This window comes from Muntiacus reevesi, chromosome 15, assembly GCF_963930625.1.
Source record: "Muntiacus reevesi chromosome 15, mMunRee1.1, whole genome shotgun sequence".
In the NCBI taxonomy this organism is placed as follows: domain Eukaryota; kingdom Metazoa; phylum Chordata; class Mammalia; order Artiodactyla; family Cervidae; genus Muntiacus; species Muntiacus reevesi.
The window spans coordinates 29,139,942-29,157,376 of NC_089263.1; the positions used below are offsets into that span (position 1 = coordinate 29,139,942).

A 17,435-nucleotide genomic window follows, 5' to 3' on the forward strand; every position below is an offset into this window, starting at 1 on the left:
GAGGAGCGGAGCACCGGGTCTGCTGCAGCTGCTGGCACTTGGCTCCAGCCCACACTCCCCGTTCGGTTCCTCGGGTCCGCGTTCCCCGCGCGACCGTCGTGTGGCGGCTTCCTGCGTTGACGCACGGGTCCCGGGTGATGACTGTGCGGGGGTGGGGGCGCTGGGTCCTTGGCCTCGGGCCCCTCATGCTCCACTTCTTCCTCCCTTTCCAGCTGGCCGCAGGGCGCTGGGATCCGGAGGGCGCGGGGGGCGGCGTGCGCCGAGGTGAGCCTGGGCGGAGGAGGGCGGTGTCGGGCGTTCGCTCCAGTCGGAGCGGGCGGCTGGGCTCAGGGCGGCCGGACTGCACCTGGCGGGGACCGCGGCCGGGGCAGCTCCACGCCGGTAGCCGGAGAGCCGCGAGGTTGCGGCCGGCACGGAAATCCTTGTTCCTGAGGGCGGTTATATTCTTCTCCTGGGGGCTTGGAGTAAGGTGTGTTTGAGTAGTGTGTGTTGAGTAATGCTCAGATGTGTTTATTTAAATGTAGAGAAAAGGCCACTTTGACTTTTGTTCCATGACTCTCATCACTCTGGGTGACTTAGTATATATATATATACTTCGATACAACTTTTTCAATAAAAGATGCCCTCGTTATCCATCAGGGCTTTACTTTCTTGGTTTCAACTGGGTTTCCCACGTTGTTACTTTATTCTCAGACGAGTATGGATGCTTCTTCATACTTGCCTGTGAATAAAGGGGGATCGAACACCCCACTGTGAATAAAGTGGGGTGAATAAAGAGTCGAACACGACTGAGCGTTGCGCTCGCACGCACGTCGAGGCTCCTTGGGTTTAATACTAAGGATTTGATCTGATTTGATCTACCGCTTGTCCGTGTCCTCCTGCCTAACGTGCCCTTTAGCGTTTGAAATCTTTCCTTTTGCGGATGGTTAAGTGTGAGTTGTGTAAGACTAGGGAGCGGACTTAACCTGGCTGCAGGGCTGTTTGCGTCCTAAGTTCTTCCTTAGCATCTTGGAATAGAGTTTTTTCTTCTAGCCTTCTCTAGTTCAAAATGTTTTGGACAGGAATAGAAACAAAAGAAAATGCTTAGTACGTTTTCAAACTGAAAGCTTTAGAAAGTTTGTCAGCCCTCTCAATACCGTGAAGAAAAAATACTACCACTTATGGAGCACCTGTGGTGTGATCGCCTGGAGAAGGAATGGCTAACCCACTCCAGTGTTCTTGCCTTGCGAATTCCATGGACAGGAGCCTGGCAGTCTACAGTCCATGGGGTGGCAGAGTCAGACAGGACTGAGCGACTAACCCACACATGGTGTGATCTAAACAGAAAAGTTAAGAATCCTTTAAGCAGGAGATAAAAGCTGAAGTTCACTACACCAGTATTTCAGTTTTTATTAGTAAGGAAGCTTTATTTGGGTATAAGCAGAACCTTTTCTTGTCTTTGCTTCCTTAAGGTTTTTAAACTCTGCTTCCTGATTCTAGGAAGTGATAATATTGAAGACTAGAATTATTTATTGCAGGATGAGTTGCTTTACAATGACTGTAGAGAAATAAGGTGGAGGATGATTTAAACAAGTAAAATCCTGTTCAGAAGGTGTCATAGTTTAACAGAAAGAAAGGAGTGTGATTTTGGAGCCAGGCAAACCTGAGTTCAAATTGTGAAGCTTGTGTATCTTGACTTGGATAAGCTTGTCTCAGCTGTCCTCCTCCTTTGAAAAACAGATGATACTGCTTACCTCTGAGTTGTTTTCAGGATTAAATAATATATGTGAGATGCCAGGCACTATGCCTGACACTCTAGAAAATAGTCTCTATGCCTTTTGGTGAAAGTGGATAACTATCCTGTTGTATTATGTTTATATATATATTTTTTTCTCTTGGTCCCACATGAGCTTCTTAAGAACTGTGATCTTATCCTGTGTATCTTTGTATGTCTAAGACCTGGCTTAGAAGCATTAAAGGCTTCCCTCTCTAGCTCTAAAATTCCAAGAAACTGTTGCTTTTAGCAAGTGATCATTTGAAGAGTAGTGTTGAAAAGACGATGAAATTGTACACTTGCTAATTTAATGCTTTTGTGTAAAACTGCAGAAAGTGAAAGTGAAAGTCACTCAGTCGTGTCTGACTCTTTGCAACCTCGTATAGTCCGACCTCGTATAGCCCGTGGAATTCTCCAGGCCAGAATACTAGAATACTGGAGTGGGTAGCCATTTCCTCCTCCAGGGGATCTTCCCAACCCAGGGATCGAACTGAGGTCTCCCGCTTTGCAGGTGGATTCTTTACCAGCTGAGCCACCACGGAAGCCCCAGACGTACTCCATTAATTTGCTATTTCCTTGGGCATATTGTTTGACCTTACTGAACCATTATTTCTCCATCTTTAAAATTAGAAGGTGATAATAGATGCTCAGGTACTTTAACTCAGATGCTTCCAACCATAATTAATTTTACATTTACGTTTTATTGTTTTCATATTCATCCTAGGATCTTAATAACTCTTCCTTGTGGTTTCCTGGGAGCCAGTCTCTAGGAAAAGAAAATGTCTAGTATGCCAGCTGCCATACTTATTTAGCTGGTGGAAGGTCAGAGCTATGAAAGATTCTCAGGAGGCAATTTTATCTGTATTAAAGAGTAGATAATTAACGTAGTACATTAAAATAATATAAACCTTTTAAATTGACCCGACCCTGATTAGGAGAGTGATTTATGGAAATTAGTCATTGGTCAGTTATATTTCTTAGCTGTATAGTTGTGAGACATTTTCAACAGTTGAAACTTTATTTGTAGTGACTGAGTTCTGTTTCATTCAAAGGGAAATAAAATAATTATTTTGTGGAAAATGAGAGCTATGAAAGATTTTTTTCTCCTCACCTTTAGTCATTTACATTAACATATTAAGAAGCTAATAAAATACACATATAGTGACTGTCCTCTATTCTTTTGTTATGATTACATCCAAAAGAATGTCGAGATGCCTTATGTAAGGACAGAAACTTTTCACACAGTTTAATTGAAATTAAAAATTATTTTTGTTTCCCTGCAAATGCTAAATATGCTCTGAGTTAGACTGAGCACCTGGAAGATAGGGTTTTATTTGTGTATCTCCTGATATGTTTCAGATGTATCTGAGTTTGTAAATGTAGCTGTTGATGGAACTTTAAAAAGATTTTCAGTCATTTGTCAGAATAGGGTTTTTTTCAACCTATAATCTACAAATTAGATCTAGTAAGTAATTTTTTATAATTAGGATATGTTTTTTAATACAGTAATTTCAGTACAGAACATTTTTCTTCTAATAGTATTATATTTCTTCCCTAAAAATTGGAATTAAATTCATTCAGATGTAATTTTAAGTTTATTATTAAATAAACATGTCTTGACAATGAGAGTTGGTGAATATTTCTTTTGGAAAAAAGTTTACAATTTGCGTCTATAAAACTGCTCTCCAAAATGGCAAAGGTATGGTTTTATCATGACAATATGATAGAAGAGATTATTTTTGACAGTCTTTTTCTGCTTGGTGACTAAAATTTTAAATGTCTTGTTTCCACTTCGGGAATGCTTGATATCATTTCTTCTAACTGTGTTCGATTCAGTGACCACATGCTCCTTTCTTCTAAAGGAGAATTATAGTCTTTTGCCAATAAAAATAGGAATTAAATACGAATATTTGAATTCCGACAAAAAGAACAATATAAACTTTTAAAAATTAATCAGTTATTTTTGGCTCTGCTGGGTCTTCACTGCTGCTCGTGGGCTTTCTCTAGCTGGGGCGAGCAGGGGCTCCTCTCCAGTTGCAGTGCTTCTCGTTGGCGTAGCTTCCAGTCTTCTCCTTGCTGTAGCTTCTTATTGTGGAGCATGAGCTCTAGAGTGTTCGGGCCCAGTGCTCATGGCACATGGGCTGAGCCTCACGGCCATGTGGAATCTTCCCAGACCAGGGATCGAACCATGTCCCCTACATTGGCAGGCAGATTCTTAACCATTGGGCCACCACGGAAGTCCAATGTGAACTTTTGATATATTTCTTTTTATTTTGTGATCTACAGTGTGTAGATGGAATTAGGCAAAACTGGTTTTCTTTTCAGTGTTTCTCAACCTCTGTTATTTGGGGCCAGATATTTGTTTGTTATGGGAGATTGTCCTTTGCCTTGTAGGTTGTTTGACAGGAATGCTGACTTCTACCTACAGGGTGCCTGTAGTACCAGCTGAAAAATATCTCCAGATATTGTCAAATGGTTCTTTGGGGACAAAATTGTCTCCCTTTTTCCCAACCCTTGAGAATCACTGCTCTTAGTCTTGTAGACCAGGGCTTCTCAAACTTTAATGTGCACAAGAATCCTCTGGGGATGTTAGAATTGCAGGCACTGATTCAGAGACATGGGCTGAGATTCTGCATTTCTTTTTTTTTTTTTTAATATTTTTATATGTAAGAATAGTTGAATTGTGGTAGTTTACATTTTAGAAGTTCTACTAGGGAGTAGAATCAGTGGTGGCATGAATTTTTCTCATATAACAGAATTTTTTTTTTAAGCATAAATTATTTTTATTTTATTTTATTTTTTCCATTCTTTTTTTTTTCCATTTATTTTTATTAGTTGGAGGCTAATTACTTTACAAGATTCTGCATTTCTAACAAGTGCCTGGGTGGTGAATGCTACTGGTGAGAGTACCATACATTGAGTAGCAAAGTTGCAGACAGTTTCCCATTCATATAAAGTGGATGGATTCTCAAGAGAGTGCAATGATAGTAATTATGGAAATAGAGAATTTACAATGAACTGTAGCCCAAACAGGAGAAGACCAGTAGAAAGTAAGCTTCAGTAAATCCATGGCTGATTCATGTCAATGTATGGCAAAAACCACTACAATATTGTAAAGTAATTAGCCTCCAACTAATAAAAATAAATGGGGGGAAAAAAAAAGAAAGTAAGCTCCATCCCACCAGCCTAACAAATAGAACCATCTTCCCGTTTTCATGTTTCCTCCTAGTCCCCACTACTCATTCATATTGGACAGTCCTAAGGAGGAATTTTGCAAGAGTCTTATCAAGGTCACACAGGCTGTCGTGAGCTGAGGCACCTTCATGTTCTAGTGGGTGTTTTAGTTCATGACACTGTAAATATATTAGCTCATAATACATATTTATTGCCTGTTGAGAGGTTTGTGGTGTCAAATTATGATAGTGAACTCTGCATTTATTCAATCTGATGATGCTTAAACTTTTAAAGTGCAAGTTGTCTCTTTTTGAAAACTATTGACTAGACCTAAATTTAACACTGCCTAAGGTCATTTTCTTACTGCCAGTGTTCTGAGAGTCAGAGCAAGATGTTAAATTAGGTTTACTAAAGCATATCAGTTACAGAGAAATTTTATCCGACAATTCTGTGATAAAAATCAATAGAAAATATAATGAAAATCCTTGAGTGAAAAAAAAACCCTCTATATTTCATTTATAACACTTAAAATAATGATCAGTAAGTGTGCCTACTTGCCACATTGAAAATGTTGGATAATAGTATGCATTGCTTCTCATTTACAAAAGGGTTGATTATGTTCACTTTTTTACCTCGCTGTTGCTTAAAATAGACCTCTTTGGACTGCAGCAGAGAGGATCTTTTAAAAAGTATACAAGACACTTTTCATTAACTTAAAAAATTACAGGGAGACTTGTAGGGGAAGATTACTCCAGGAATGTCTTAATTATGAATTGAGGGTATATAATATATATCACTCTTACAAAGTTTTTAGATATATTATTTCATTCTATGATGACCTGTAAAGAATAAATGGAAGGCTACTGGCAGTAACCAGCAAAATTTAAAACATGTGTACCCTTGACTCAGCACTTCTACTTCTGAGAGTAGGTATCATGGATGTCCTTGTATTAATACAAGGATTTAACTTGTATGTTAACTACAGCATTTTTTCATTGTAGCATTGTAAGAAATAACCAAAAGCTAACAACAGTATAAATGCCTACCAGTGGCGAGAGCTTACATAAATTATGATACAGCCATAACCCAGACCACTTCGTGTCTTATGAAGAATGAAGATGGATGGATGTACATTGACATAGAGAATTGAAAGAAAAAAAGCAAGTCACAGAACTTAAAAAAGAAAACATTTGTTTTTCCTCCGTGTATGTGTGCATTTCAACATGTCTGCACAACAAACTTAAAAGTGGTTAGCCTTGGAGGAAGGGAGATGAGGAGGAGATGGACAATTTCTACTCTTCATGTGCTTTTGGTTGGAATCTTGACAATGATCATACATGACTTTTGTAATGAAAGTATTGAGAAGAACAGAGACAAATCTGGGTCCTAGTTCTACCTCTGCTGCCTTCTAGATACTGTTAGACCAGTGATTCTTAAAGATTCTTCTTAAATCTTTAGCATCTGCTACAACTCTGGTATATTAGAGCCTAACATGTGATACCCAGTTTAGTTTATTCGTTGAGTGGCTGCTTCCTGTGTCAGTCTTGGTGCTAAAGGTAGAGCAGGAAACTCTGGTGCCTGTCTTCCTGGGGGACATATTTAAGATGAATTTGCATATTTATTTACTTTCATCAGATCATACGATTAAACAGTATGGCTATGCAGAGAACACCCCACAATGTGAAGGGCACTCCCTGCAAATGAGAATATGGCTGCAACCCTGAAGTCTGACACAGCGTTACGCAACCCTATTGAGTTTGGGCTGGATAAATCTTTGTCATAGGGGCTGTCCTGTGCACTACTGGTGGCTCAGATAGAAAAGAATATGCCTGCAACATGGGAGACCCAGGGTCGACTCCTGGGTAAGGAAGATGCCCTGGAGATGGATATAGCAACCCACTCCAGTATTCTTGCCTAGAGAATTCTATGGACAGCGGAGCCTGGCAGGCTATAACCCATAGGATCGCAAAGAGTCGTACATGACTAAGTGACTAACAGACACACCATGTCCTACAGGCTGTTTGGTAGCATCCCTGGCTTCCATCCACTACACACACCACCCCCTCCATGTGACAGTCCAAAACATCACCAAACATTTTCAACATTTTCCAACAGATAGTCTTATTTTATTTAAGTAAGTTAGAACGTGGGGACTTGTGAATTTAATACCTAATTACTGGTGCCAAGTATTCAAATCACAGTTTTCAGCTTTGCAGTTTTGCATCCTTTCTTAATCACCACACTAAAATTAAGGATCAAGTTTACATTTCTTTGAAAATATATGTGGTTTCAGTAAGTAACTTAGAAGTGAAACTTTTTTGATAAGTCATTCTTTTAATTTCTCAAACTTGAGATGATACCAGAGTAATTGCTACTTGGAGTTACAGATGGATTTGTGGAACCCAAATCTATATCTCACAGAGTTAATAACAGTATACATATTGTACCTTTTATGTATTCCATTTAGTTTTTTCTGTCATTATATTTTTAACTACTTCAGAAGAATTGTCCATTAATTTTTGTGTGTTATTCTTGTCCTATTTTTAGTGTGTTTCACTGCTAGGTTCTCTTTGTTTTTCTGAGATATGTGATTCATGTGCTATTAGTAGATTGGTATTCTAATTATTATTATTAGCTGTAAAGGGTAGAGACTTGAGGAGGTCTTTTCTCTGAACTGTCATTGCAGTGTTGAGAGTGCCCAATGCCACAGATATGTTATTCCTTCATTTTGTTTTTTTTTGCAAGGTTCCGTTATCTGTGGTATTCTATAGGGAGATGCTCTTTGTGAGGCTATCAGGAAAGTTTTATGTAGAAATCAGAGCTCTACAGGCAGTAATTGCTTTGTGATAGTACTTTTGTGTGTTTGCCTTTTGAGGTCTATCAGTTATCCTTTAGCAATCATTTATAGGCCGATAAGAATGACTCAGTGCTGGCACTTATAGGCACAGTTTTACTTAATCCTCACAAGAACGTTATTAGGTTGGTATTGTTTTAGACCAGTTTTACAGATGAAAAACCTAATATGCAAAGAAGTTATATTTCCAGGTCAGGCAATAAGTATTAGAAGTTAGATAGAACCCAACTCATGGACTTAAAATCTACTAGTTCTTAGCCAGCATGTTATATTGCCTCTCTTCATATTCAAATCTGAGTAGCACAAGGCCTTTCTATCTTTAAAAAGATGTCTAGTGGGACTCTTAATCCTTAATAGTAAACTTCTGTAGCTCTTTTGACAGTTGCTTTCACAACCAAGGATGAAATTCTGAATGACTCGAAATAAATGGAAATTGTCAGATGGTATTAACTTCTTCATCTGTTCATGTATGCATTCAACACACAGACCACCTGCTCTGTGCCAGTATGTTGTGAGGACCTGGGGTTGTTGTTCAGTCGCTCAGTCATATCTGACTCTTTGTAACTCCATGGACTGCATCACACCAGGCTTCCCTGTCCTTCACCACCTCCTGGAATTTGCCCAAACGCATGTCCATTGATTTGGTGATGCCATCCAGCCATCTCATCCTCTATCAGCCCCTTCTCCTCCTGCCTTCAGTCTTTCCCAGCATTAGGGTCTTTTCCAATCAATTGGTTCTTCGCACCAGCTGGCCAAAATATTGGAGCTTCAGCTTCAGTATCAGTCCTTCCTTTTCCTGAATATTCAGGACTGATTTGCTTTAGGATTGACTGGTTTGACCTCCTTGCTGTCCAGGAGACTCTCAAGAGTCTTCCCCAGCACCACAGTTCAAAGGCATCAGTTCTTTGGTACTCAGCCTTTTTTATTGTCCAGCTCTCACATTTGTACATGACTACTAGAAAAACCATAGCTTTAAGGGTCCCAATTTCTCCACATTTTAACCAAAAACATGTTATTATCTGTGTTACTTATTATAGCCATCTTAGCGGGTATGACATGGTATCTCATGGCTAAAGGTTTTGAACATCTTTTCGTGTAATTATTGACCTTTCTGTCACTTGCTTCTTGGAGGAAAAGCAATGACAAACCTAGACAGCATATTAAAAAGCAGAGACATTACTTTGCCAACATAGGTCCGTCTAGTCAAAGCTATGGTTTTTCCAGTAGTCATGTATGGATGTGAGAGTTGGACTACTAAGAAAGCTGAGTGCTGAAGAAGTAACTCTTGAGAGTCTCTTGGACTGCAAGGAGTCAAACCAGTCAATCCTAAAGCAAATCAGTCTTGAATATTCATTGGAAGGACTGACGCTGAAGCTGAAACTCCAGTACTTTGGCCACCTGATGCGAAGAACTGACTCATTGGAAAAGACCCTGATGCTGGGAAAGATTGAAGGCAGGAGGAGAAAGGGACGATAGAGGATGAGATGGCTGGATGGCGTCACTGATGCGATGGACATGAGTTTGAGCAAGCTCCAAGAGTTGGTGATAGACAGGGAAGTCTGGCATGCTGCAGTCCATGGGGTTGCAAAGAATCGGACACGACTGAGCGACTGGACTGAACTGAACTATCTGTTTTTAAATTGATTAGGTTATTGAGTCTTTTATTATTCAAGTCCCTTATCAGATGCATAATTTGCAAATTATTCCTCCTAGTTCTCTCTTTAAGTAGTGAGGGAAGAAAAGCTACTCTTAAGTTACTACTGTGATCAGCACTGAGTATAATACTATAGGAATGCCAAACTAAAGAAATGATTCCTACATTCCAGGACATTGGTTTCCTGGAGACCCAGGATTTACGTGACATAATTGAAAAATAGTGCAGAGCAATACAGTAAGTCCCTGACATATGAACCTTGAAGTTGTGGGTTTTTAAGATGTGAACGTGCCCCTGTATGGCAGCTGTTATACTGTACTACTATATTTTTCAAGGTACTGTACTTTCAGATGAAAAATATTTTATTTTTTGTGTTTGTTTCTTATGTATTATTTGTGTGCAAAGTATTATAAACCTATTCAGTACAGTATTATTCAGCTGTGTTAGTTGGATATCTCGGCTAACTTTGTTGGACTTAACGAACAAATTTGACTTAGGAATACACCCTCAGAACAGAACTCATTCATATGTAGGGTACATATGAATTGCCCCAGGATTCTTAGGAACCTAGGTTGAAAGTGACTGATTTAAAGTATTTATTTTGAGTAGGATGAGCAAATGTTAATTATTCACAACAAATTTTTAAAAATAATTTTTTAGTTTGATTCAGTTTCTTTAGAATTAGCTTATATAGTATCACATTTTCTGAATCAGTCCTTACTACTAGATGGTAAATGTGGTGGATTTTCCTGTCTTTGAGTACTAGTGTATTTCCAGCATTTGGCATAGTGCCTGATACAAGGCGTATTCTGTTAAATGTTTGTTGAATGAATGAGCAAACACTGGTGGGGCTTGAGTTCTCAGGGGATATAACCTTAAACCTCTTTTCCAGTTGTCATGAGGTAGAAGAAGTTAATGTGGAAAGAGGAAGAGGCTGAGGAGAGCTGAGCTCTGCCACTGATGAGCTCTATAGCAGTGGCCTTTCTGGTCTATATCCTCATTTGTTAAGTAAGGGAATGTGTTGGCTCATCTCCTTCTTAATATTTTGGGGTTTATGAGCAGTATAAACTGAAAGCATTTAGAACCAGATAAAGAAACATGGCCTCTAAGTAAAATTTGAGTGCACCATTAAGTTTTTGTGCAAAAATACCATGGACCTTTGCACCTATCATTTCTGTAACATTGTACTAGGAAAATGTTATTTCTAGTATTGGATGTACTAAAATGGTATTCACAAGGTAGTATCTTAAGGGTTCTCATTAAGTAGAATGATTATCCTTTTATTTATTTATACCCTATCTACTTTCTTTCAAACAAAATTTGAGGTGGCAATTCGAGTTAGTATTTTTTTTCCCCTAAGACAAAGTTTCCTTAGATGCTATTAAAAAACATTTTTCTTTTTTTCTTTAGTACCTACTGTATAGCACAGGGAACAATACTCAATATCTTGTAATAACTTATAAGGGAAAAGGAACTTCCCTCAACAGCATTTCTGGACACAAACCTGATGGTTCTGAAAAGTCTCTCAGAAATTCAGTGCCTGGCATAGATGTTTTCACTATACACATGATACACACAACCATCTAATATTTAACCAATCCCATCAGAGTGTTATCTCTGTCTTTTAAACAACCTTAAACTTTTGGTGTTTCAGAGACTGTAACATTTTAAAATAGAATTAGAATAGGAGAAACTGGTCAATAATGCTATTTTAACTTGAACCTCTGAAATTAACAGCTTTTAAACATTACAGAGAATGACTCCTTGGTGTATAATATTCTAATTGAATTGTAACAGCTCCAATACTCTGCATTTCAGCAGAAGGAGACTTTTACGGAGGCATGGCACAAACTCTTATGGTATTTATAGGTTAAATCAAATATCTTAAATAGCTTAGGGAAGCAAGACATAGTGAGGACTAAGCTGCTCTATTAATTAAGGAATAGGCAGTGAGAGAAAATCAGGGGATGGCTTTCCTCTAGCTAGAATAGCTAGATACTTTTAATAGCTCCATATGGAAAACATGGTCTCCCATAACAAAAAGAGATTTTGTGAAAGTGCTAATTTTCTGTCAAATCATTTTTTCAGGTTAGAGAAAGACCAACACTAGCTACTCTAAATCTGTAATATATACTTTATGATAAATAAGCCATTGACATTTTGTTTTAAATAAGTGTTTTTTTCTTTGTAAAATCATGAGTTTTGAGTAAATGTCATCCTTGAATTTCACGGATTCCACATTTCCTAACAGACTCCAGTGTCCATAAAACACTAAAAACCCATTTCTTTAAAGAGACTTACTTAAACTCAGTAGAAGTGTAAACATTACTATGATCCATAAATCTAATTAATCTTTGGCTATGACATCTCAAACTTTTAAAATTTTGTCTTTTTTTTTTAAGTCTTGAACCCTAAGGTAATTGTATGCAAATGTGTAGCAAAGATATGACAAAGCTGAATAATTTACTCAATATTTATGTGTTCGTATATATTAAATGCATGTAAATTAAAGCATGCAGTTCATGGACTCTCAAGGAGTTGGATACGACATAGTGACTAACAAGAACAAATTAAAGCATGTTTATTTTATACTTATGCTGCATGCTAAGTCGCTCAGTCGTATCCGACTCTTTGCAACCCAGTGGACTGTAGCCTGCCAGGCTCCTTTGTCCATGGGTTTCTGCAGGCAAGAATACTGGAGTGGGTTGCCATTTCCTTTTCCAGAGGATCTTCCAGACTCAGAGATTGAACCATTTCTCTTATGTCTTCTGCATTGGCAGGTGGGTTCTTTACCACTAGCGCCAGTTGACTAATAAATTTTAATCCGTCTGTTTTCTAGATTTGGAATTTTATGACAAGCAACCCCCCAGCCCTGGTAATTTAAAAGCTTTTGTTACTTAGATTTTAAATTACTCTGTATTAAGTACTGAGTGTTTCTTATGGAACTCAGCATATTTCCATGTGAATAATCTGATTTAACTAAGAAATATATCTGAACCAGAGTATCCCTCATGGATCACAAACATTTGTATTAATATTTTGTATTCAAATCTCCTATGTCAATAGCCTAAATAATACTTTCTTCTTGTTATTCAGTCTCTCAACCATGTCCAAGACGACCCCATGGACTGCAGCTTGCAGGCTTCCCTGTCCTTCACTATCTCCCAGAGTTTGGTTAAACTCATGTCCATTGAGTCGATGATGCCATCCAACCATCTCATTCTCTGTTGCCCCCTTTGGTTCATTTGTAATGCTGAACTTTTTAAAAGTCTAGGTGTTTCATGGTAGAGAAGCCAATCCACTAACTTCTAAAAATTTGTTGTATAGGGTTAGCTGAACCATCCGTTGTTGCCAAACACGAAGATAATTTGTTTAAGGATTTATTTCAAGACTACGAAAGATGGGTTCGTCCTGTGGAACACCTGAATGACAGAATAAAAATAAAGTTTGGCCTTGCAATATCTCAATTAGTGGATGTGGTAGGTGTGCATATTATTACGTATTCATTTCACACAGGTTTATGCAGAGCATCTTGTGCATGCGGGCACGGTGCCAGGCCACAGAGTTGACAGGGGTGAATGAACATAGCCGTTTTCCTCAAGGAACTCACCAGGGAAAAACAGTGATTACACTACAGACACAGGAATACTGTATGTTTATATAATCTGGTAGAGTTTAGAAATCATTTTATCTCATTTAGTGATTAAAATAGGCCTATTCTTAATAAATTTGAAGTGATTAAATATTTTATATGGAAGTTTCTCCTTAAATGTGTCTTTAAAATATGACCAAAAGATCAAAATTTTAAAAGAAAAAATCCAACAGTTAGTTGTAGATTTTTAGAATCAAAAAGGATATTGCTTCAGTATCACACTTAAAATGTTTCTGAGATCTTTTCATATGAGATTTACCAGGAAGTAAATTCTCTTCATAAATTTGTTTTTGTTATCAAGATTCTTTCTATTTTAAACTAAAAGGTTCACACTGATTTTCAAATGAGTTTCTTCTTGTTCTGATCATGTTAATCAATAATTATTTCCCTGTTGTGTTTCCAGAATAGTTGACGTGTGTGTGTGTGTGTGTGTGTGTGTGTGTATGTATAACATAAGTGTGCCTTTATTTTATGATTAGAGAAGCAATGCATGGTTTTTGGGAAGAGTTTAGAAAGTTGAAAGAAATACAAATAAGAAAATAAAAATTGACTGTAATCCTACCACCCAGAGGTGACCACTGGTAATGTTTTATTGTATTTCTTGCCAGTTTTTTCTTTATGAGTATGTTATAAAATTGTGATATTATTTTAGATATAATTTTGATTACTGCTTTTCCCCCTACTGTTACATGATGAACATTTTCTTATTATATAATCTTCAAATGTAATTTTTAATGGCTATATTTCATTTATATTTCATTTTAAACATTCTTCTATAATAGCAGAAGCTTTTGTAAAATTTTTCCCAATTTTTCCTATTATAAATGCCAATAATGAACATATTTGTGCATAGGCAAGGAAGGTGGTGAATCGAAAGATATACATTTTTTGAAGTCTGTTGATTAACATAGGTCACCCCATTGCTTCCAGAAAGATCAATCAATATGGACTCTGTGTTTGATCCTTTGCTGGGCAATCCAGGGAAATTTTAAATATAAATTAAAAATAGGGAAGTAGGGTGTAGTTAATAGGACTTGCTTTCAACCTTTCTTTCCAGTTGGGATTGTTATCATGTAAATTGAGTAAGTGTAGAACACTGCAGTACTAAATTGTGATGTCACAGAAATCTGGGTATTCAGATCTTGGTGACTGAGAGTATCAAAGAAGGCAGGGGCCATGAGCCGGCCTCGTGCTAAGCATAGGATCTGGCACGCAGAAAAGAAAGAATTTTAATAACAAGGAACAGTGTCATCACAGTGATTACATAAGTGATGCTAAGCCATTTTGTTCAGCGATTTAGATCAATGGTCTTGACCGGACGGTAGAGGAGGTGACGAGTGATACCTGGGTGCCACTGTGTGCTCCTGCCATTGCTTCTGTTTGGAGAACTTTCCTTCTCAGCACAAGCCATTTTTCCTTCAAGGCCAAATTCATCTGTCAGACTCTGAAATCCAAACTTCTGAAGACAGTCTCTCCTCTGTTCCAGTTAACACTGACTGGCACTCGTCTGCTGGCAAGGCCTCCTCACTAAAGCAGAGTGAACTTCAGTCCTTGCGTCTCTTCTAACATTGTGTCTGGCACATGGTAAATGCTGAGTGAATGAGAGATCTGATGGGTAACAGACATGGTAAAAGCAGGACTTCAGGAAGATCAATATGATAGAAACACATAGCTTTGAGGAGGGAAAGATTAGAAGCTTGAGAGGCAAGTTAGAAGACCACATATAAGAAGGAACAGGACTTGACCACTGATTATGGAGGGAAGCATCTAGTTCTGAAGCCTGGGTGGTTAGAAGGGTAATAACCAATTGGAAAGTAGATCTTGGTTGTTATGGAGGTAGGAGAGAGAAGATGATGGGTTTGCTTTTGCTATGAGGTCATCATGGTGCATTCAAAAGAAAATGTTGGTGAGGCCCCTGGAAGGTCAAGTCTGGCTCTGAAGTGAGAGACACGGCTGAGGATGTCATTTTGGAATTACCGACCAGGGGGAGATTGTTAAAAACTTTGAACTGGTGCGTTTTTAAAGCAGAGAGAGCAGGAGCCTGATCCTTCAAGAACATTCATAGAAAGTGGGTGGGCTAGCCAAGCAGAGAAGTTGGGGAAGGGTGTCTTCTTAAGAGAAGAGCCCAGAAAATGTACAGTCAGTGACAATGGGAGGGTAGGAGGACTGGGGTCAAGGAAGATGAGGGCCACGGGTCCTGGACATTGAGACTGGAAGTTTCACTGAATTGCTTCTCAGCAGGTTTATGTTCCCTTTTAATCACTGAAGTCTTTGCCCGGCAACCTTGTGGTCACGTTTAGTGGTTCTTGAAGTTTCCTCAGATTCCTATTCCATTGTGTTCTTGCTCTCTTTTTAAAACCTCAGTGTTGGCTTGTTTGTTTTGATTTTATTTTTATGGTCAGGTTAAAATAAACCTATTACCCCTAAAACTTTTCTGCTTTGCTTATGAGTATGAACATTTCATTTATTTGTGGTTTCCTCCTGAGTGTCATCTTACATTTTTCTCTAGTCAGTTGCATCCTCCACTGTGTTAAACACATGATAGATGCTCGAGAGACACTTGAGATTGAAATAAGCTATATCCCCTGAGTCAATGGCTAATTCCACATCTTTGGAGCCAGTTGTGAATTTATGGATTATTCTTTTATCTATGTTACTGTTGAAGATACTAAGTACTGACTAGGTCCTAGCTCACAGTGTAAAATCGATATGTGTTCACATTTTCTAGGGAAATGGTATATAATTTTCATCAGAGTCTCACAGATGACCTACTGGCATGCAGCATGCTCTTAATGTGTTTACCAAAACTCCCCTAATTTTTGATGCCTCTGTTTAGAACATATGCCTAAAAGGCATATTCTAATAGAGGGCTCAGCAATTATTCTGGATGGTGTGTGACATTGGGGGTGGACAGTAGAGCTGGTGGTGTAGGGTTTAAATTTAGGAGTTTTGAGTTCTAGAGTAGATTTTACCACAAACTAGGGGTGTGATTTTAAGCAAGTTTCCATTGGGCCAGTTTCCATGTTTGCAAAATGAAGGGATTATAATAGATAAAATCTCTAGTTCCTTTCCAGCTTTAATATTTTAATCGAGGAAAATTGCTCATTGGAAAACACACCATAAGCAGGATGGCCATGCTGTTTCCTAGGGCCTGTTCTTTCCATGTAGGGACTAACAGCTGCCTTTGTCCCTAGGAGTGTGCTGTTTTTCTGGCTTCCTCCTTTCTCCTAGGTCATTCATGTATTGTCTGGATGGGATAGGCAATGGGGACCCTCCAGTTACCTAAGCTACTTATACCCCGTCCTCTCTCCCCCACTGTAGGGACTGCCTTGGCTTCTGTGGGTCTCTGTGCTCTGAGCATTGTATCCTATACAAGGTCCATTTGTGGTTGATGACCATGATGATCTTTTAGTGGTGCAGTTGGCTCCATGATATTTCAGTAAAATTTAATGGAAGAGCTGCCACTTTAATTGGCCTTGAAAATTCAGTGAAGGACTGGCATAAGCAAAGATGAGACAGCAGGAAGGTGTAAGTGGCAAGGACCCCTGGTTCTCTAGAAAAGTCAGATGTAAAAGCTTTATGAAGTTAACATCCAAGGCTCTGACCTCCACACTTTTTCTACATAACAACTAGATAGAGAGATTGACATTTGTGCCTTCGCAGAAGCAAATGACAAGTTATAGCCCCTCAAGAATGCATACATTGCATCTCACCAAATGTAGGATGTACATTTCCCCACATTTTAGTACTTCTGAAATCAAGATGTCTTATAATTAATGGCAGTTTACAATTCATTTTTCTTTCTTCCTTAAAACAATGCTGTGCTTCTTAGATTGCATCTTAGATTTCAGGAAATGTAGTCGTTGAGACTATTAATGTTAAATGGGAAAATGCCAATGGTGGCCTTTATGGCAGGTTATCTGAAATACAGAGTATGTTGGAAGGAATATTGTGAGATTAGGCTGGAAAAAAAGATCCTGCTTTTCTAGAGAACCGGATTGATGAACAGAATGCCATTTTCTATAGAGAGGAGTGCTTATATAAAAACTGATAAAATTCTTACTTAAAGAATTATCATTTCTGTAATTGAAATAATCAGCCTTTTAAATTTTTTTTATTTTATAGGATGAGAAAAATCAGTTAATGACAACCAATGTCTGGTTGAAACAGGTATGTATCAAATTCGAAGGGCCATGTGACAGTTGACTGTTGCCATTGTTTTTACAGAGTTTGTAGCACAGAAGGGACATGAATATTTAGTCTTGGTGGACAGGCAGGAGGCAGAAAGGTGAGGTAGATGGAAACTTGTATTCATGCAGTTAATACTGAGTGCCTGGCATTTGGCAGG

The 17,435-nt window shown here is 38.4% G+C and overlaps 1 protein-coding gene across 3 annotated transcripts in view; it reads left to right on the forward strand.

Annotated features, from left to right (window-relative positions):
* CHRNA5 (cholinergic receptor nicotinic alpha 5 subunit) overlaps positions 1-17,435 on the forward strand; it is a 26,778-nt gene continuing 9,343 nt past the window's right edge. Inside the window, exons 1-4 of one of the 3 annotated variants that reach the window (XM_065906690.1) lie at positions 1-264; positions 12,275-12,310; positions 12,763-12,914; positions 17,213-17,257. In XM_065906690.1, coding sequence (XP_065762762.1) covers positions 138-264; positions 12,275-12,310; positions 12,763-12,914; positions 17,213-17,257 — 360 coding nt within the window. In that variant the 5' untranslated portion in view covers positions 1-137. The remainder of the gene's footprint in view (positions 265-12,274; positions 12,311-12,762; positions 12,915-17,212; positions 17,258-17,435) is intronic. The other 2 variants (XM_065906691.1, XM_065906693.1) reach the window with 2 other exon arrangements.